Source organism: Raphanus sativus, chromosome 1 (genome assembly GCF_000801105.2).
Source record: "Raphanus sativus cultivar WK10039 chromosome 1, ASM80110v3, whole genome shotgun sequence".
Lineage (NCBI taxonomy): Eukaryota > Viridiplantae > Streptophyta > Magnoliopsida > Brassicales > Brassicaceae > Raphanus > Raphanus sativus.
In genome coordinates this window covers 21,165,074-21,188,238 of record NC_079511.1, presented here as the reverse complement: position 1 = coordinate 21,188,238, position 23,165 = coordinate 21,165,074, and the positions used below count along the sequence as shown (strand labels likewise).

Genomic DNA, 23,165 nt, shown 5'->3' with positions numbered 1-23,165 from the left:
ATTTTACGAATTCGTTGTAAAGTGGAGCGCATGTCGTAAAATCGTCGTTAACTTACGACGAAACATTTTGTCGTAATATATTAGTAAATAATCGTTGTAAAGAAGACGTAAATTTTCGAAGTAAAAATGTCATTAATTAAACGTGAAAGTTATAACGACTTGCCATCGATTATGTTATCTCGTTGTAAATGTTTACTTCTACTTTATGTAGAAGAGGTTGTTTATTACTCGCAAAGTTTACGTCGAAATAACAAAAACATTTTAATTTTAATCACTAATTGATCCCGAAAATGAAATTCAAATTTAAATTCAAAGTTTAATTTAAAATTTTGAAATTAAGAACTACATAAATATAAAAGAGTCATAATGTAGTACACAAAAAACTAGTGAAATTAAAATGTTATACATAAAATTAAAAAACTATGGAAGCCCGTCTTGGAAAAAGTCTCGGATGTTGGTTCGCTTTAATTATGCAGCTTCCTCCGAGCCATCTATTTAAATAAAAAAATTAAATTAGAAAAATAAATTACAACTTAAACATTTTAAATTCCAAGTCTTATCTAAACTCTGAAAATTCCAAACCTAAACTTTTTTTGATCGAATTTCAAACCTAAATTTCAAACCTAAATTTCAAACCTAAATTTAAAACCTAAACTAATCACCTAAACTAACCACCTAAACTAAACAAAAAAAATTATTAACCTGATTGAGAGGTTCAGAGGAGGTTGAGAGGAAGAGGCGTCGAACTAAAGAAGTGAGGCGAGTTGGTATATATAGAGAAATTACATTCATCGTAAAAGAGAAGTAAATTTACGACGAATTTAAGAGATCTCGCATTTTTACATTACATCGAGTTTACGACGAATATGCTTTACTTCAACTTTACGACGAATACTGTTTACAACGAATTAAAGAGGTCCAGTGTTTTTTATTTACTTCGCATTTACGACGACTTCGGTTTACAACAAATTAAAGAGGTCCCGTGTTTTGGTTTACATCGATTTTACAACGATCCCATGCTCAAACCCTAAACTTCAACTAAACCTCAAACCATATACTTCTTCTCTTCTACTTCTGCTCTTTCTCTTTTTCTTCTATCATCCTAAACTTTTTTTTTCTTTTTTTCCTAAAACATCTGTATTTCTTCTAACATTTCAAAACCTTTAAACACTCAAACACATGTCTAAATTTATTTTTACATTACATCGACTTTACCACGAATATGCTTTACTTCGCCTTTACGAAGAATACTGTTTACAACAAATTAAAGAGGTCCCCGTGTTTTTGGTTTACTTCGCATTTACGACGACTTCGGTTTACAACGAATTTAAAGAGGTCCCGTGTTTTGGTTTACATCGATTTTACAACGATCTCATGCTCAAACCCTAAACTTCAAATCCCTAAACTCCAAACCATATACTTCTTCTCTTCTTCTCTTCTACTTTTACTCTTTCTCTTTTTCTTCTATCATCTTAAACTTTTTTTCTCCTTTTTAAACATATTTTGTTTCTTCTAACATTTCAAAACCTCTAAACATCCAAACACATGTCTAAATTAATTTTATATAAATTTATAATTTACAAATAAATAAGATAATTTTTTTTTTTGAAAAAAGGAGTTGCATGCATTATTATTTCTTTCAATACACCCATTTCTTGTTGAGTTATTCTTAGGTTCACCCCCTAGGGTGAACCTCAAGGTTCACCAACCAATAGTATTTGAGTATTTGATATTTGATATCTTTTAAAAAAGAAAACAAAATTTAATTTCTAAACTATATTGTATTTTAAAAATAAAAAATATAAATACATAAAAAATAGTAATAGTTACAAAAATAAATAAATTAATATTATTAAGCTTTTAGTAAAATATTAAACTCTATACCCTAAATCCTAAACCCTAAAATCTTAGGTAAATCCTAAACCAAAAATTTTAGATAAACCTAAACCTTTTTATAAATCCTAAACCCTAAATCACATATATTAAAAACTAAATCATAAAACACTAAACCCTAAATCCTAATCACTAAACCCTAAACCCTTGGGTGAACCCCGAACCCTTGGATAATTCATGATTTTGATAAATCTTAAACCCTAAATCATAAATATTAAAACCTAAATCATAAAAACAGTAAACCCTAAAAATTTTGGATTTAGGATTTAGGGTATATGTTTTAGGATTTAGGGTATATAATTTAGTATTTTAGTGAAGGCTTAATAATATTAATTTATTTATTTTTTGTAACTATTTTTTTTATGTATTTAATATTTTTTTTTTAATCTAATTTGAAAATTCAATTATGTTTCTTTTTTTAAAAGATATCAAATATCAAATACTTAAAGAGTATTGGTTGGTGAATCTAAAGGTTCACCATAGGGGGTGAACCCAAGAATAAGTCATTCTTGTTTAGCCTCAAAAGTATATCTTTGGCTGTGGTTTAGTTGTGTTACAGGTTTGTTCTATTATTTAAAAACTTACACACACTAAAAACTAATGTGGATCAGTTTGCATATAGTTTTTCTAAATAAAAAGCTATTGGTCTGACGTAAAAAAAAATAGATATTGATGTTAGGTGTTACCAAAGTATCTATACTATTAAAATAGAAGTACAAATATAAAATAACCCTAAGATTTACAAGTTATTTACACTCTAATGCCACTGAGATTATACATAATCTTTACATTAATTAATGTTGTCTTTTTCAGTTAATCTATACATTTTCCTAATTCAAATTCGTACCTACAAAAACGGAAAGAATTTACTAAACGTAATCTATTTTATCAGTTAAATTATAGTGTGCAAAATAAAGAAAATAGAGATGGTAAAATATATTCTTTTATTGTGCCATCGCTTGACTGTAACGTTCATTTTTCTTCTTCACATACAAACAGTGGAATATTACTTTAGCTTTTAAGAAAAACAAAAAAACATGACTTCAAGTCTTCATTGCTTTTATACATATATTAATTAATCCTCAAAGTCCAATGTTCAATCACGTTCTCCATAGTATCATATGGATATCACCTGTTTGTGAAGTAAAATGTGCACTGCAATGATCAACACATATACTCCCTCCGTTTCAATTTACTTGTCGTTCTAGACTTCGGCACAAAGATTAATACTACCTCCGTTCCCGAAAGTAGGATTTTTTAGAGTTTTCACGTTTATTAAGAACATAATAAATATTTACTTTTTAATTTACTATTTATTTTTTATACACTTTCCAATAACTATCCACCAATGAAATTTAATCAATTCAAATATTCACAACTAATATTTCTTAAAAGTATACAAAAGTACCTTAAAAATATAGAAAATCTATCTTTGTGAAACAAAAATTAAATCTAGAAAATCCTACTTTCGGGAACGGAGGTAGTAAAACATTTAATTTTGTATATTTACTAGATAAAAACATCATTACCAATACAACTAACCAGATTTCAACCAATAGAAAAATAGAATATATTAAAAAGTCAATAAATTTTGCATTGAAATCATAAAACGACACTTATTTTGAAACGAAAAATTTTGCTCCAAAACGACATATAATTCGAAACGGAGGGAGTATTAATTACTGTAACATATAACCGAGATAGATACATATATATTTCTAGAAGATAAAATGCAAACTATCTATACAAATCGATTTTTGTAATCTTTCTACACAAATCAAATCAATAAATTCAGAATCCAAACAGAATATCCTTTATTAGTCTATCCAACCCTATAATTAATGTGGAGTCTTTATTGTATGTATAAAATATAGAAACCAGAGCTTAGATTTTCCTTAATTATTATATTTACGAAAATATATATCATCTATAATTGTTTTCCAAATAAATTCTTGATCAATTGATTTGCGTAAGAGTCAACAATAAATGAAAGATTTTGTGAATAATTAGCAACCAAGCAATCTATATCTTTAAGATAGAAGTACAAAATTGAATTAGCCATTAATTTTTCATTTTATTATAAATGAACAGTATCAAAATCAATTTATATATCATATAAGTAAAATTTATTCATAAATTATTAGTATAACGATTTCATAATATAAGTCAAATTAGTTATAAATATTGGATTTCTATATGCTATATTTTGATATAATAGACGGTTAAAATCACAAAATATAATTATTCAAAGTAATAAATTATATTGTCGTTTTAAATTGTTAATATAACAATGTAATGCATATTAATTTACAAATATATATATATATATATATATATATATATATATATATAAAATCATTAGCACAAAGAACAAATTTAAAGTGAAAACAAATATTTATACGACGACGAGTCAAGCTATATAAATAAATAACAACAGCGCAAGATTATTTTTTTACAAATTTATTTTAGTTCCAAATATGTTTATATATTTTGTGTATTTATAAATTTATTTTATTTGTTTTAAGAGATGCTAAGATTTTGGAATTGAAAAAAATTATGACCCACCTCTATATTATTTTAATTAGGAAATTTAAAATTTATATCAAAATATTTAATTAAATTTTAATTTTAATTTTTATTATAACTACAAATATTAAATTTTAATAACGTTTAAATATTATAAATATATTATTTAGTATAAAAAAACTTAAAACATAAAATAAATACCCGCCCGGTCGGGCGGGTCAAGGTCTAGTAAAAAGATTAATTTACTAGTATGCAAATAAATACTTTCTCAGAATATCCGATTCTCCTTCCTTTTTTCATCATATATCCAATTTTTTACACAGTTTTACAACTTTGAAAATAAACGAGCAAAGCATTAAGAATGTACAACCTGCTATTGCTCGATCACTAGTATTTTTACTCCAACTTCTTATAGTGTTGAAATATTGTCTCTCAGATATACATCTAAATTAACTACTAAGTGCAGTAGAAACTCAATAATTTAATATTTGATTAATTAATAAACACAATAAATTAGAACATTTTAGGTCTCAAATTGAATTTATATTAATTTATTGATAAATTTTGTTATATAAGCTAAACTTAACCACTTAATCGAGTAATTGTTAAACCAACATAAAAGTTTATCGTTGTAAATTCGTCATTCTTTTACAACTACTTTACGACGTCGAAGTTTTTAGTCCGTATGTAGACGTAAATTTACGTCGATTTTACGACGAATTATTTTACTCATAAATTTACTTCTGCTTTACAACGAAACAATATTTTTTGACTTAAGGATGAAGTTAACTTTACTACTCCAGGTTGAAAGTCGTAGTATCTCTAATGTTTTCTTGTAGTGTCTTGATTATTCAAAAGTGTTTTGTACTCATTTCTTTATGTCTCCTTCAACCTTGCTCCTTCTATTTAAACACTTCTATTGAATTTTACATGCAACCGAAATATCTTATCTATGTCTTTTCGCATCTGCAAACACCAGCGTTTTGATGATTTTAATGGGAGGTGCTGTTTAATCCACAGAGATGCTTAATCCGTATCGGTGTGTTTTCTCTGATCCAGACGTCGCGTCTGACTCGCTAGCGGTTCGAATCATGGTATGTTTATCCATTCCGTTATTCCATAGTGATCTCTGATAAGATCAAAAAGTCTTTGAATGGTGATTGTTCCATAACGTTTAGTTAACCTTTGTCTTAGAAAGTGTAAAGGGGCTAACTTTTGTCACAAAATAGTTCAGGTGTGATCTGTGGTAACAACTAATGGAAAGACTGAGAAGATAGCTACATGTTTGCTTGATCCTTTCTTTCATACTTGAAGACATAAAAAGACCAGCTTGCTAAAGGTGTCTACTTGATTATTCTCAAGCATGAAGATATTAACAGTGTCTTGGTTCACTAAAGGAACAATTCAAAGGTTTTACACCAATCGGAATTAACATAAAATGGGAATTTTTGGGTTGGACACCATGATCGAAATTGAGAGACCTTTTCTTCTTTTTTGTTATCATTAGGTTTGTACGATTAGTGGGCAATCCGGGTGTCCTAGAACGTGGTTACACTTCAAAAATTGAGAGATCATGCAGATTAATGAAGCAATTGGCATCCAAACAACTTTGAAGAGGCATTAAATATTGTAAGTTAACTTTGACATTTATATATAATTTGTTTTGTGAACTCACCATTTTAACGTTAGACTGTATATGAAGGTGAAAGAAAAAGACTATCTAAGAGCAGAAAGTACAAAAGGTATACAATAATGCTTCAATGTTTTTTAGATGCCAATATCTAAGATTTTGTTTGCCTCTTGGCTCTTGATCTTCCAGTTTAAAAATATTAATTTGAGAATGTGAATCAGGTGGGTAGCCATTGCTACAGCTCAATGTGGAGAAAGCCATTGTCCTTTATGAGGTTGCGTAGCACCAAAATGGTTTCTGAAATTAAAAAAAAGTTTTTCTTCTCATATTTTCCTCTCTTGAGAAAACAATTAATTAAATCTTCTTCTATTTTTGACAGCCTGATTCACACACATAGCAAGCAAATTGTTCTACCGCATCCCATGAAAGTATAATCGTTTGCATGATAGATATTTCTTTAATGTTTGTTTAAGAAAGAGATTAGTTAAGTTCTGATTGGTAATGTGGAATTGTTTATCAAGGTTCAAGTCATGATAGTTCTGGAGACAAGGACTACAGTGTTGCAGAAAGAACAAGAACAAAGACAGACGAATCTTGATACTTTTGGAGTGAAACAAGAGCGAGAAGATGCTATAAGGTAATTTTTTTAACTAATCTCCACATCATATATCTATATTATAACTTAAGGAGTGAAAACAAAAACATAAACTGGACTGGAGTTCGGTCAATATGATAAAATACAGATGCAAGATGTACATCAGATGTGAATCACGCAAGGTTCATGCAGAAATCAGGACAAGAGTTATGAAACGAGGAAGAAGATGATCAAGAGATTGGAGAAAATAAAGTGTTCAAGAAAGTAAGAGAAAATCTAAGAATATCAGGAACAGTCTTACCAAACCTGGTCACAGTCATTACTACGATCATGATCATGAAGAAGAAAATGACGAGAAAGAACCAGAATGGCACAGTGAGCCAGGTTTGCCATTTACCTGAGAGAAAGACATAAGCGTAAGTTTTTGTGACATTAACGGCTTCTTTGTTCTATATCTGAATGGCGGTGTAACAGGTCAACCTGAGACACTGAGTCATCCGGAGAAACTAATTTTTTTGCACCAGAGGAGATCGTTCCACCATGGAAATTTTGTTTTCAGTTTGTGTCTTTGGATTATACCAAACCCGTTGAACTGGAGCCATTACGAGATATCTTTTGTGGACACAAGATGACAGATACTTCAGATTTGATGATATGCTGCCTCTTATATCTTTCGCCAAATCTTTGGAGTATCACCTTTGATGTAGGAAGATTTAATCTTTTCACCTATTCTTTCATTGTTCCATAACCATGAAGCTCATATCCAGATGTTCAAGTTTAAAAGAATCTTTGAGTAGACTTAGCTATCTCATGTTCTGCTTCATCAAATGTCATAGGGATACCTGCTTAAAATTCATGGATGTGTGGAAGAAAAGCACGAATTTGGTCAGTGAACACTAATTATTCCTGAGTAGTTCCTACAAACAAGAGTTATATTGTCAATTTTACAGCAAAAAAGTGAAGTGAGAACCAAGATAAAAGGAAAATAGCTAATGATGTTCCAATGATAGAGAATCTAAAGATGCAGCAAAAAGATGGCGAAGCTGAGAAAAACAGAAGAGTGAAGTCAGGTTTGAAGTACAACAAAACCTAATCTGAATATGAATTATTGATGGACGAATGCAATGAGTGCTTTATCCACCCAGCTACCCATATCTACATTTTTATTATTTAGTTTTCTTAGCTAAAACTTTACATATGATTTCCTTAATTTGCTTTTTATGTTGTTCTTTGTTTTATGGGTTCCTTCTTGAACGTGCACTCAGTAAAACATATTTAAAACTTATACATTGTGTGAGAATATTTGTTTGCATTTGTCTAATCATCGTAATTCATTTAGGGATTGTAACGTATAGACGGTTTTCATGAGACTGCAAGCAACTTGGTATTTACTTGGAAAACATGTTAAGAGCATATGTAATGACTTATATCTTTTTTGGTCTGTAACGTCCTCAGATCTATTAATCCCATTCAGCTCTAAAATAACATATTAATTTAATCATTAGAGTTTTATGACAAAAATCTTTAAAACTGCAAACTAACATAAATAAAAGAGTAAGGTCTTTGAGACGAGGCCAAAATTCTTAACTAATTCTTAATATGGAGAGTCATCGTTGGTTTATATGATTTGATTATTAAGTTTTGATTAAAATTTTTGTTATTTAATTTGGTTTGGTCTGTTTTATTTATTTTTATTTATAATATGTTTTCATGAATTGGTTTGGAGAATAATATTATTTTAAGTATGAATTGATTTTGATTCAGTTTAAATTAATTGGTATTAGAACTCAATGATTCTAAAGTCAAAACAAAGTTTGAGTCAGTTTTTACTATTGCTTTTTTAACACTGAAAATATGATTATATTAGATTGAGATTTACAACATCGTCCGGCGAATACAATCCAAAAATACAAAGTATTTAAATCATAATTAAGTTTAGTTAAATTTTAATCCATCTTACTTACCATTCTATATTTGTATTAAAAAAAATTAGGAGTTCTTTTTATGTTCAATTCGGTAGTCACAAGATAATGAATAAATACAAACCATTTTATTTTTCTACCATTTTGATAGTTTATACTTGATTGCAATATATATACACAATCTTATTCATATACTAGATATGAGCCCGTTGCGTTGCAACGGGTTTTGTTTAATGTTTTAATTTTATGAAAACCATAAAAATGAAAATATTTGTAGTGAAATTGTATGATTTTACATATATAATGTGAAAAATATTTTTTGTTTAATAGGTTCCATTTCAAAATTCGTTCAAAATTCGTTTTTTTCAGTATCACTAATATTTTATAATTTTAAAGTAATGACAGATTTTTATTGACACATTCACAATTTGATTTTTTTAGAGTTTTGATAAAGTTACTAAATCTCTAAATAAAAGTCATAAACCACACAAAAAAATAATTAAAGCTTGGTTCTTCAAAGTTATTAATTTTTCTTTTCTAAATCTCTTTAAATCAACAAAAGAGAGTTGTATCATATTTTTCTACACATGTCACAATGTTTTTTTAAATAACAAATAAAATTCACTTCCTTTTTACAATTAATTTTTGTTTAGATTTTTTTTTTTAAACTGAAAATTACTATAAAGTATTTTTTAACAATATATAATGTAAAAGACTATGTAATAGTAATTTTCTTTCTCTTATACCAAAATCCTTTTGTACAATATTTAACACTAATTTTTATTTTCTACAACCATAAAGAATAGATAGTTGTAAAAAATATTTGATTGTAATTATCCTTTTTAAAAATCTTAATAAAAATTGTAAAAGAATGTTTAATTTGAATTTTTCTTTATTCAAATCATAATTAAAAGGTCATAAACCAAAAGAATCTACAATCTTATTATTGACATATTAACACGATTTGTAAAACAAAGTTATAGTAATTTTCGTTTTTAAAATTGCTATATCAAAACCGATTTGTATAATAATATTAACATTAATTTCCTTTTCTAAAATCATAATTTTTTTTTTAAATATCTTATGATAAAGCTAGTTACTATTATTTACAATACTTTTTTCAAGAAATAAAAATTACTATTAAATAATTATCTATATGAAAATTTTTATTTAACACATGTTATAATCTTAAATATAAAATTGACATGTGTCACAATCATGTTAATTACTAACTTTGAAGAACCAAAAAAATATTTGATTGTAATTATCCTTTTTAAAAATCTTAAACCAAAAAATTGTAAAAGAATGTTTTATGTTAAATTTTCTTTATTCAAATCCTAATTAAAAGATCATAAACCAAAAAAAAACTACAATCTTATTATTAACATATTAACATGATTTGTAAACAAAGTTATAATAATTTTCGTTTTTACAAATTCTATATCAAAACCGATTTGTACAATAATATTAACATTAATTTTCCTTTTCTAAAATCATAAAAAATAATTGTAAAAAAAATATCTTATGATAAAGCTAGTTACTATTATTTACAATACTTTTTCTCAAAAAAGGAAAATTACTATAAAATAATTATTTATATAAAAAAATTATTTAACACATGTCACAATCTTAAATATAAAATTTAATTAGTAACTTTGAAGAATCAAGTTTCACATAGCTTTTATAATTTTCTTTGTTTTGGATATAAAAAAAGGAATACCATTAAATAATTGTTTGTATGAATTTTTTTTGCTTACAATATTTGTTTAAAACTTAAAAAAGGAAAATTACTATTAAATAGTTATTTTATAAAAATTAGTATTTAACACATGTCATAATCTTAAATATATAATTGACATGTGTCACGATCATGTTAATTAGTAACTTTGAAGAACCAAGCTTTATATAATAAGATAAGTGCAAAAGGGTTAATTAAATTTTAAAAAGTTTGATCCAAAAAGTGAATTAATTTAAAATTTATACGAACCTGGACATAGCCCCGGAAAAAGTCCCTAGTAAATATAAAACTACAAAGGCTTGTATGCAGAGGTGGTCGTATAATATACAGAATGCGCACTGATATGAAACAGGGCTCATAGTGTGTTCTTCTTAAGCCATTTTGGATTCACTGCTAATCAATATAAATTTAGGTAATTGGCTGTATTTGCCCGATTTATGAGGACATTGGGTTTCTTAAGTGCCCGTAAGATCTGTTGCATCTTGGTTGTACTAGATAAAATGTCTAGTTCAATTTAGGAATATTGTATATGCTTCATGCTTTTCTTTATTCAGATGAAAATCGATTTGTGTTTTTTTAAATATTATAACACTTGTTTTGTTTTCATATATATTAAAAAATCCTCCAACTTTCTGGAAAGGAAATATGAATGTGAAAATTATAATGCATCACTAGAAATTTTGTTTACACTAGATCATGTACTTCACATATATGCACTAAATCAAATACATTAGATTTCATAAAATATACAATAGATTTTTTTTGATATACCCTATCGACTGATCCATTAGATTTGGAAGGAACCCACTTATTGCTACATAGTAGATCATCTACCATAATATGACCTGAATTTGTAATACCTTATGGTAAGAGATTGCTAATGGTAAGAGATAAACCGATCGTCTATTACAACCCACCATGTTAACCACTTATTCCAAAACTCGAATGTAATCTAGCCAATAATTTAATTCTCAGAAAGACTCCCTCCAAAATAGTGCAGACACTTCTACAAATGCAAACAATTTCTTTTTTTTTTGTCAACAACAATTTTTTTTATTACACAAGACATGCAATCCTTTTTCACTGCCAAGTCTCTTATGTCTTATATCCTGTGATGACATCTTTCATTCTTCAATATATTAAAAATGTTTTTAGATAAGCATGCATCCAACATAAATCTAAATACTTCGCAACTCGATCCACGACTAAACAACCATGTGAAAACTTACGTTTACCTCTACCAAATAAATCATAACAATTTCATCATCAAGTTATCCTACAGATTTCAATTTCATTCAAACATTTAAACCATTCTTAACAGCTTTAAGCATAACTCTAGTTCCAATACTTGTCTTTAAGAAAAAAATCATTAATGCCAACAACATCAGATATACCATCATTTTCCATCTTAACAAATCCCACTATCAACCACCCAGATGGTGGGGGTAATCGGTTAGGTCATAGAAAAATATTTTAACTTTAACTGTTATCTAAATCCTATAAATTACTAATCATACTTTAAATTAATTTTAAAAGCTACAGAAAAATATAAATGGCTGTAAATCCTTTATTTACTAAAATTATATTCTTAATACTTTTTTCTATTTAATTTTACAATTACATTTGATACATCTACAATAACAAATATTCTATAGACTAAATTTAACAGCAAATACTTTAAGACTACAACCTAACTAATTACCCCAGTATCTTGGCATGCAACATTAATTACATAATCTTTGCCACTAAATGTACCACGAAACCACAAAATGTGAATACCATTACCAAACTTGATGCCAATATCATAATACTTATTGAAAATTTTCTTAAGCACAAATTTACTCATGATACTTCACTTCAATCAATTTTTTTTAGCATTCACATCTTGTTATTTTTGGTTTTATGTGGATACAATTTGCAACACATTATCATCTACATTGCATTACCGGACCACCTGCTTTTGGAGATGCAACAATTTTCATTCATCGTCGGTGTTATTATTTTGTTTCTTCTATAAAACTGGAACATCTAATTTATTCACAGAAATCAGATTCTCCATCTTCACATTTATCACTATTCAAACTTATCATTCTACATTTATTTTTGATCGCTCACACAAGAAAATCAGTAACTCAAAGCTCTTAAAACCATAATTTCTGATACTTGTGTGTTGGGGAAATTACATAACACAACAACATTTGCAACAAAACTGGTAACATCTTCTGAGAAAACTATCTGGATGATGACATAAAAAAGTTAAAAAAAAAAACAATGATACCAAACTTCTTTTATATGGAAAATTCTTTAGATGTGAGAATTGTATAAACCATGAGACTATACTCCACAATAAATTCCACTATAATGAATATGAGTTACATCTACGCCCTTCTTGTTACATTTGAAAAAAAAATCCAGAGATTAAGAGTTCAAAGAGTAGTCTCAGCATAAGAAAATCCAATAAGTGGGTAATACAATAGCTTAGAAACAACTAGCCACAAACGACTTTAGTTAATTAGGATTATGGACCTCAAATGAAAACATCACCATACAAATCTAAGATGAACAAGTAAAGAAAACTTCTACCAAATTTTAGCTCTAACCAAGAAAATCGTACCGTTGGATTTTCTTAACACTAAAGACATCTATCTTATTAAAACAGAAACATTCTGTTGGACCTAACATTTATTTTGTAAGTTTTTAAATTAAATACACATTTATACTTTATAGTTAAACATACATTAAGTCACTAATGTTCCTTTCTTTATACTACTATCCATGTTTCCAAACAATATATTTATTTCTTTATACTACTATCAATGTTTCCAAACAATATATTTTTTATACTACTATCAATGTTTCCAAATAATACAATAATTAATCTTAGTTATTTTATATCTATCATTTTCTCTTTAAAATTTTGTAGAAACGTCATAATTTCATAAATTGCAAAATAGTGAACTTTAAAATTTCGATTATAAGATTACAAATTATGAAACTATTACAATTTAAATCCAATTAGATTACATATCGGTCATCCATCAGTTCAATCGGTTAGTCTCGGGTTTTAGTGATTTTTTAATATGAATATTTTAAAAACATAAATTGAATTGTCAGATCTCCGGATTAACCGGTATAATCACAATTGGGTTGAATTTAAAAATACTGATTTAAATGCAAAAATATTTTAAATACACACTCTTTAAAAATAACCAAAATATTTGTTAATTTATTAGTGAAATTTTTCATCGTAAAATATCCCGCGCTTCAAAAACGCGGGTCAAAATCTAATTATCTTTTAAAACTGCAAAGAAAAGCTATGTCTCATTAATAAGAAAACAACCATTGAAATGCAAATTCCCGACTAAATCTGAAGCAGAGTAAATCTCAAACTCACTGCTTCAGGAAACTTCCAAAGAAAATCATACAAATCAGAAAATATTCAAGCCTCCAAAACACATACCTTGACACACCTAAATAAAAAGTTGTTTTCTTGTTTCTTAGTTATTTTTTTTTTCTCTTATGCATACCACAAAATAGCATAAGAGTACTTTTATAATGTCTAATAACCTTATAAACCTCATGGATTAGTACAAATGCCACAAGCTCATATTTTTCTTAAACCAAACTCAATTGATTTCTTCAATAGAAGGCACAAATATATTATGAGTATCGTGAAGATTTAATACTGACTGGTTTGAGAAAGTGTTAATATGTCATGAATACTATCAAACGATTGTAGTGTTTCATGTGCTAATCTCGAAGTTATACAAGAAGTAATACATAAGTCGTATTAGAAACTGAGCTGTGAAGCGGCTGCTTAAATATATAAGAGGACGACCTGGGGTCAACTTAAACAGGCCAGGTATAATAATATTTAATAGTTTATTTAAGATTAGGAAGAACTTCCTAATTCTTAGGAGAAAAAAGGAATTATTGCTTGGAGATCCTATGGTTTAGAGTTTAGCAATCAGGATAATATCTAGGAGATCCTTAAAGAAAAAGGCATGCGCCCAAGGTATTCTAGGGAGAGTCACACAAGTGTGGGCGTTGTCTCATCAGACATATGATGAGATCTGTTGGTGGTTTAGCTATAGAAAACTATGCTCGACGAAAAGACAACGAGTAATAATTACTCTAACCATTTTAAATCTAAATAAGAATGATAGGTACCAGTGGCGGATCTAGAACTATTATCAATCAATCGGGGACACAAAACTATTTAATAACTAATTCATTAAATAAAAATAAAGTTTTATAACCAAAAAATATCATACATATTTATCCTACGAAATGCTACACTTTGAATCTTTCAATACTATTTTATTTGTTAATTTCTCAAATAATTCATTTTCAACAAAACAAATAATATAATCATTTAAAAATTGATCATTTATCCGGTTCCGTAAAATAGTTTTCACAATTTTCATTACTTAAAAACATCTTTCAAATGTAGTTGTGATAACATATAAAATCAAAACTAGTTTCAAAAACCGATAAACCTGTGGATTTGATAAATGTTTCTTTGTCTTCACCATCATACGTAATTTATTTTCAAAATCCTTCAAATTAAATCTTTTTCATATTTCCGAGTATTGACAATATAGAAACCTTGTTGATGCTCAATTAAAATTTCGAAATGTAAATGCAAATTTTTTTTTAGGCTTGAAATTTTTTGAATTAAAATTTCTTTGAAAAAAATAGCATAATATTAGAGTTTCTAAGTTCTCATGATTTCTTATTATTTTAAATCTCATAAATCAAAAAAAAATTGTTGCCTGCATTTAGATTTCTGTGATTACGAAAAGATTTAAATTGTAAAAACTAAAAAAAAAGAAGACACAATACAAAAACGTGGTTGCGATGTAATTAGGTCAAAGTTTTAATTTCCATCATTAATTTTCATTAGTTTTTGATTGGGCTTTTTAAAACTGAACTTATCTTCTTCGTTTTTTATATATTTGGCGACAATATAAATCTATGGTCCTATAATTATATTTATTGCATCATTTTATTCAAATATGAACACGATCTTTGGTCTTATAATTATACTTATCACTTTGAACTATATATGGATACGATCTTTGGTATGTCTCATTTTACATAATTATACTTAGCTAATTTTTTAAAGTAGTAGGGGGCACGTGCCTCCGTAGACAACTATGTACATTCGCTCCTGGTAGGTACAAGTGTGCGCTAGATACCATATAGCAATTGTAGATTACGGTCTTTTCTAGTGAATATTTTGGATGTGGTCCTAAAGATCTAGGAAACGAACTCAATTAACAAATCTATATTTGTTCTTTACTCTATGCTCTTACATATTCTATATGCATTCAAACACATAGAACTAGCCACAATATGCACTTTCATATTTTTTTTTCCTTCTGCAGATTAGAAGGCTTATGCTTTTGCAGGAATATAAGTTATTTTGCTTAAACGAAAAATGACTTGTTATTATTACAGGATCCCAAAGATAGTCTTCCATAATGTGAGAAGAAAAGTGTGAGTCATGTTAAGAAAATTTAGATTTAAGGAGATGGTGGTAAATGGTAATCATGATGCTTCCTTTCCCTCAGAATATAAAAGTGATCAGAAGCAACATGTCTGTAAATTGAGAAATCGGTAGTGGAAAAGCTTTTTAAGCTTCACAACTTAAAATGCATCATGTCTTTCATGGTAACTTCTCTTTGGAAGTCATGCTATGTAAAAGAGGACACTACAGAAGTGTTTTACTAACCTGACCAAATTTACATAAAAGTTTTCCTTTCTCAAGTACCAGTTTCTTTTTCCATATCTTTGTACATATTCAACACCAACACTTAACCCAATTGTCGCATCTCAGATCATCAAGATTATTGACTATAGATTTAGACCATCTAACTATACTGAACAAATATTTTGCTTTCATAAATCAGAGAGTAAAACATGTTCTTCTTCAGTCCTGGTTCCATGGAAAGTCTTTGATGGCACATCTCAGGAACGTACTCTGTTTATGTTGGCTGTTACAATTAGAGCCAGACGTGAGAAATAAGGGTTCCAAACACACAAAAACAATTATTTATTGCATATAGAATATCAAGTACCCTAAACATATTAGGTTTTTATTTCATCACCAAAAATCAGGTGCTGTTGGACGTTATTTTTGATGAAGTTGATTGCATCCCAAGAATCAAAACCCACAAGGTCAATTGCATTCCAAGAAACAAATAAATAGCATAACCGAGTTTTAAGAAAAACAGGAAAACAGAACTGAAAAACAAGGGTTAAAAAGATAGAAGCCATGATATGGAATATACAAGCAGATATATGCTTTGTTCCCTAAGCCAAGTACCTAAACATGTTAGGATTCTCCCTGTCCCTCTCCAAATAGTCTCTGGTTATTAAATCCTCAATACGTATTTTAATTGCTTTAATATCAGGCTTGAACATCCTGCTAAGTTGCTCGACACACTCAGAAACAAGTTGTTGATGTCCCAATGCTTTCTTTCCCTTCATGATCTTGACAATGGCAGCATCAATTGCATAGCGTCTGTCTTTATCGACATCTTCAATGACTTTCTTCCTGTCATCAACATGAGGGAGAGGGATCTTTACTCTGCACATTCTAGCAGTGAATTTTGAGTTGAATTCAAAAACATCAGCCCTGGAAACAGTCTCTGTAGCTGGCTCCTTGGTAAGGATCTTGTATTTACAACATGACAAGGAATGAAGCAACCACACTAGATCTTCATGGGCTACGTTCAGTTGAGTTTTGATGTCACTGTAGATGAGTTTGTCTCTTGTGTTGAAAAGTAGAAGCACAACAGCCTGGTGAGTAGACACAATCAACTCAATGGGCTTTTGATCAAACATTCCATTGACGTGACAAGTTCCTAGTGAATGGATCCATGTAAGTTTCCTACCTTTAGTTTTGTTTTCATAGAAGTCTTTGAAAACTTCAACACACTTGACCATTTCACTTGGTAGATTAATGCCAAACGTTTTGTAACTTGGCCAAATACCGGTGGTAAGAAGCGTGACGGTCAAACCAATCCCTGGTCTTGCAAAAGAGTTATTTGCTACATACTCCTTGAAGCTGTTTTGGTTTCCTCTTGACAGTGTAAAATCAGTCACCATTCTCTCCATCTTAAAAGTGAACTGTCCACCATGTTGTTGCTTGAGCTTTGTCAGAATACTTCTCTCATGATCATCACTAACACCGCGATTCAACAAGAGCCTAAGAGCCAGCTTCTTCCTGTAAAACTCTGCAAAAAGATACTTTTCATCACTTATATAAGCAAGGAACATGACCACTTTCTCAATATCTTCATCACTCAGCTCCTCACTTCCCCATTTCTTCAATATAATTCTGTCGCAAAATGTTGCCAGTAATTCATCACTTCCAGCGACTGCTTTGCTACGCATACTCTCAAATGCCCTTTTCAAAGCCTTGTAAAAGAGGGTGTGTATCTGGAAACACTCAGTGACCATGTATTTTTCATGTAGCTCAATCACTTTTCTCACAAGAACCTGTTCCTTGGCGCTTGCAGCCTGATCATTAATAGCATTGTCTTTACCACCTTCTTCTGCGACATGTTGCTTGAATATCTTTTCGGTAGGTCCCACGCTGATTTTCTTTTCTGAGAAAGTTTTTTCTAGAAGCTGATTTTCATGCACAACAATCAACTCATGTTCTACTACCTTAACCAGTTTTATCTCACTGCTTAAGTGAAGGTAATGAGTCACTCTCTCCTTTTCTTTTTTAAGACATTCTTCAAATTTAAGAAGATAATCATTAATAGAATCTTTTTGAATCCAATTTGATGCCTTGCAGGAGTAGTAAGACGCTGTATCTTTAAGCATAAAGCTCTCAAAATCTTCCTCGTATGTTTCCATTCCAATCTCTACGTAAAACTCTAATACTTGTTTGATTAGCTGCCTATCAATATCTTCTCCTTCTCGCTCTTTATCAATTAGTGCTATTACAGCTTCTCTAATCTTGCATTCCAGCTTGTTATAAACCAGGTCACGGAAGCATCCCAGTCCAACTTCTTCAAGTGATAGGAGGGATCTATTAAAACTGAAGTACCTGTTAAGATAACGAAAGATAAGGCAAACAGATTTAACCAACTTTTTATGCTTAGACCATCTTTCAACCAGCTCCTGCAGCAGCATATATTCATCGCCAAGCTTCTCATTGAAAGCAGGCAAGACTGTTGAGTTCATATGTTCCTCCATTGTTTCACGATACTTTTGATAAAGCTGCCATGAGTAATTAGGAGATTTCAGATAGCACATGTTGTATACAATCGTGTAAAGTTCTATATCACGCTGAGGTGTCATCAATTCAGACACAGGAAGACCTTCAGACTGCCGTTTTAGCGAAGTGATACCAATTTGTATATTCTCCCATCCTTGCTCAAAGTCAATTATCTTACGCTCCATGACGACTGAGAACTGCCTCAAAACACCTTGACGATTACCGCGGTTCGATTCAAACAAGTTATGAAACCCCTAGAAAAACTGATATATAGGATAGGTGAATGAAAAACTGCTGGGCCAATCCTTTAGAGCATCTCCATCAGCAAGTTTGTCCATTCTCGATTTCCAATGCAATTATAATAGTTTTTAATTTTTTTTCGTTTGATTTTCCAAAAAAAAAAAAAAAAAAAAAATTTAATTAACGGACCAATCGCGGGCGCCACGCGTCAGTGGGGCCTGCAAATAGTGACGATACGGGTTCGTCCAACTGATCCTGCGCGGCGCGGGTTCACAAAGCAAACATTAATATATTATTTTTTTTTATCGAAACGCGTGCGAACCTTTATTAGCATACCCCAATGGGGATGCTCTTATATATAAAAGAGACTATGTGAAAAAAGAAAAGTCGCCTTAGATAATAACTAAACTAGAGCTGGATCCGTTAGACCGGACATGTATTTATTTTTATTATTATATAAATAAATATTATTTAATTGTTTATCAGTTTATTTTTTTAAAAAAAATACATATTTCTAAATTTTTATAAACACAAAAATCGAATACTTTATGTGCTGTAAAAATAGTATCATGTGCTTGTTATTAAACTTTTGAAAAATTAATATTGACCTATTGATAGTTTGAATAATATTTCTTGTAACATGAAATTATTTGCCAAATGTAAAAAGAATTTAAATATTTTGATCAAATATGGATAATATGGTAAGATTTAGATACGTTAGAAAAAATATATATGTTAATAAACATTAAACATTGATTTACAAATAATTCAAATATATTTAAATTTCAGTATTAATTTTTTTTGTTGAAAATAATTAATAGCAACCAAAATAGTTAAACATATACTTTAAAAATTCTTGAAAAAATATATAATCTTAGGTGAGATTTAATTATATTAAAATAATATTGAGTTACAAATATTTCATCTTGTTTAAAATATTTAAAATCTTAGCATATATAGATTTTATTATTCAAAATAATTAATGGTAAGTTAATCATATATTTTAGGAATATTCAAAATATTGTTTAATGTCGAATTTAACTTGAATTTATCCAATTTTAATATTGTTAAAATAAATTTTAAATATGAATATTCCTAAAAATCAGCTAATTTATTTTAGGAAATATATTAAATACGAAATTAAGTTAAATTGATTTAGGAAACTGTTTAATAAATAGAAAAAGACAATAATTCCTTAAATATAGGTTCATTTAATGGTTCATTTAATTATTTCAGTGTCATACTATTGTAAATAACACTGAAAATTAAGGGTTAATTTATAAGTGTACTTCTCTTTTAATAATAGAGATACAAGATATACATAAAAATCTTATTTCTAATTTTCTATAGATAACTAAAGGTAAGATATACCTATAAATCTAATTATTAGATATGAGTATATAATTAATCCTTTTTCTGTAGATAAAATGTAATCTTAATTAACTTTATTTATTATATAAAATTTTAATTATGTATTATTTGTATTCCCCCAAAATTTTAGTTAGAACTTTAATTAAATTGACATAAAAGTCTTATGATATTATTTATAAAATAATTGAAGAAATTATGAATATTATTACAGTTTTACTTACATATATTTCAATATAAACTTCATAATTTAAATAAACAATATTATTTGGTACATTTATTAGTTTAAAGTCTTAATATGAAAACAATATTGAACTTATGTGTTTATTACGATTTATGCCATTGATATTTGATTAATTTTAATGATTTAATTAAACTATAATAATTAAAGTAAATTTACATAATTACACATTTCATTATTATTACTCATACCCTAGCATAGCATAGAGATCTCTTAGATCAAAATTTGCACCTTGTACAAAACATCTTTTCTGATGGATCAATAAATTTTAAATTTCAACAAAAAATATCTTTAATTATCAAAACAAATTCTGAAAAATATCATATTATAAGATAGGAATATGTAATTAATCTTTATTTCTATAAGTAAAATTTTTTGGGAAAATTTCCAATAGAGAACAAAAAAATAAGGGTGTTGTCCCTTTGGTATAAATCTTTTTTTTGTCCAATTTTTCTCATTTTTACCCTTTGTATTTCTGAAAACTAATGAAATAAATAGTTTTGTGAATCAAAAAAAAATTAAAAATACAAACAATTAATAAAACACCTATATACACAAGGTGGTATTTTTTTTCTTCAAAAAGTTAATAAATAAAAATTCGAAAATACGTTCTACTAAAGGTAGAATGTGCCTTCTATGGAAAATGGTATAGTAGAAAACGATTTCTAAAATAAACACGTTCATCTACTATTTTTAGAATGTACATTCTACTATTTACTAAATTTCTAAATAAGTGGAATGCGCATTCTACTAATCATAAAGCTATCTACTTTTTGTCTGGATGCATCTTCTACTTTTATTAAGTATTCTAAATTTCGCGGAATGTGTTTTCTAAAATGTACTCTTACGTCTACTAAAAGCAGAAAGCGTGTTCTAGATTTTTGTCAATCTTATAAACTTTTAGAAACCGTCTTCTACGGATAAGATTACCTGATTTTCACAAAATGTTTAAGTAAAAGATTTAATTTACTTGAAATCATAAATTGTTGTTTATAAACTAATTTAATAAATATAAATATTATTACAATTTTAATTACATATATTTCAATATAAGCTTCAAAATATTAATTTAAAGAAATAAATCACATTCTTTACTCTTATATTATTTATTGTTAAACTTATTTTAATTTTTGAAGAACTTCAAATTGAAAAATATAAAGTACTAATAGTTTTCCCTGATGCTAAGGCTAGTTTTATCTCTTATAACAAATAAATTATTTTGCATATATAAAAATCAAATATATCATTCTATAAAACATTAAACAAAATATCACAATAAACCTCTATAAATCAAATTTTGGAGTTTTGTTTAGGTAACTTAATTTAATAAGTTTTAATTAATATCTCTTATATATTAAGGTGATGATTGTTTTAATAGTTTTGGATTTAGTTTCTAGTTTTTGACTTTTAGTTTTTGGTTTTTAGATTTTAGTTTTTGATTTTTCATTTTGCAGTAGATTTTAGTTTTTGAAAAAAACATGATTGGTTTAGATTTTGGTTTTATCTTTTGGTTTTTCCTTTTAAAGTTAATAAAATGAAAATATTAATAAATTTTTATATTAAACTAATAAAGAATACTGTCATCAAAACACATTTAATATTTTTAAAAATTATGTTTTATACAATATAAATACGAAATAAAACTATTGTAATTCCTACATAGATACATAAATTTGAAAAAATACACATATTTATGCCATATATCTATTTAAAATAAAAAACCTTTGTGTAGACATAATTTTTTGTAAGTGAGTTTATTTTTATATTTTATTCAACTATTGTATATAAATTTAACATCTAATTTTTTTGGTCCTAGGGGAAAACCTAAAGAATTTAGATTTTGGTTTTAAGAGAAAGTAGATTATCAATAAAGCATAAAAACTTTATATAAAAATAAATTTAAATAACTAATTTTATTTTATTGACAAGTTTAAAAAATGTTTGTAATAGAAATTATTTTTATTATCATAATTAATAAACAAAGGCTTTACTATATAGCTGATTTTTTTAAAGTAGTTATTGTTTTTATTTCTTTGCATGTATTAATGCAAAAAAACTAGATTTTTGACCCCCGCTTAAAAAGTACGGGTATTAGTTACATGATCAAGCTTTTTGTTTTGATTATATAAAATGTCACATGATCAAGTTTCAGTTATGCAGGTCTACTATTTGTTACTTAATTATATAAAAAGTGCGAGTATCTGAATTATTGATTATTTCTATAAGTTAAAAATAGGTCATATGTTTAAATTGTATAGAATAAGAAAGTTTATAGTGTGTACAGTATGAAGAATTTTTTACTTTACAATGTCTCACACAATCGTTTTTTGTTTTTAAATAAGTTAAACAATGGTTGTACTTGAAACTTTTACTTGAAAAATATTTTATATTTAACAATTTTATTTTTTAGTTTTGTGATAAAGTCGTAAAATAATTAGGTAGAAAATTTCAAAATCTAATATTATTTTTTAAAGTTATTACAGAATTTAATTTATTGTTATTATCAAAAACGTTTATAGACTATGAAATGAATTATATATAAACATAACTCATTTAAAAGTATTATAGGCCCAAAAACCGAAAGACAGTAATGCCATTAATGAAAATTTTAATTGTTCATAAAATTAAGGACAATTTTGAAAAATTTAAGTATTTCATTAAGAGCATAAAATGTGAATGGTTCTCTTTTAATGATATTGATATAACAAAAGTTTAAATTAAAAAATAAAATAAAAAACTAACGGAAGATTGAAGAAAACCATAAAAACTTTTT

The 23,165-nt window shown here is 27.7% G+C and overlaps 1 protein-coding gene and 1 long non-coding RNA gene across 12 annotated transcripts; one reads left to right on the top strand and one right to left on the bottom strand.

Moving 5' to 3' along the window:
• The first annotated feature begins 5,315 nt into the window (after window positions 1–5,315).
• Window positions 5,316–7,978, top strand: LOC108837112 (uncharacterized). 11 transcript variants are annotated; one of them, XR_008934982.1, is made up of 10 exons: window positions 5,318–5,513; window positions 5,649–6,048; window positions 6,122–6,161; window positions 6,271–6,323; window positions 6,429–6,477; window positions 6,571–6,686; window positions 6,793–7,028; window positions 7,119–7,347; window positions 7,481–7,529; window positions 7,603–7,978. It is a non-coding gene; the product is annotated as an uncharacterized LOC108837112 (long non-coding RNA). The 11 variants fall into 11 exon arrangements; XR_008934981.1 differs by having other exon boundaries at window positions 7,595–7,978; XR_008934970.1 differs by having other exon boundaries at window positions 5,319–5,513; window positions 5,649–5,829; window positions 5,927–6,048; window positions 7,119–7,978.
• Window positions 7,979–16,432: 8,454 nt separating this feature from the next.
• Window positions 16,433–18,804, bottom strand: LOC108858517 (cullin-1-like). Its single transcript, XM_018632436.2, has one exon. It carries the CDS (start codon window positions 18,726–18,728, stop codon window positions 16,623–16,625), a length of 2,106 nt encoding a protein of 701 aa, XP_018487938.2. The 5' UTR covers window positions 18,729–18,804; the 3' UTR covers window positions 16,433–16,622.
• Window positions 18,805–23,165: the final 4,361 nt, after the last annotated feature.

Excerpts from the sequence above, each read along its gene's own strand:
- LOC108858517 (XM_018632436.2), bottom strand. The coding sequence starts at position 18,728 with ATGGAGCGTAAGATAATTGACTTTGAGCAAGGATGGGAGAATATACAA.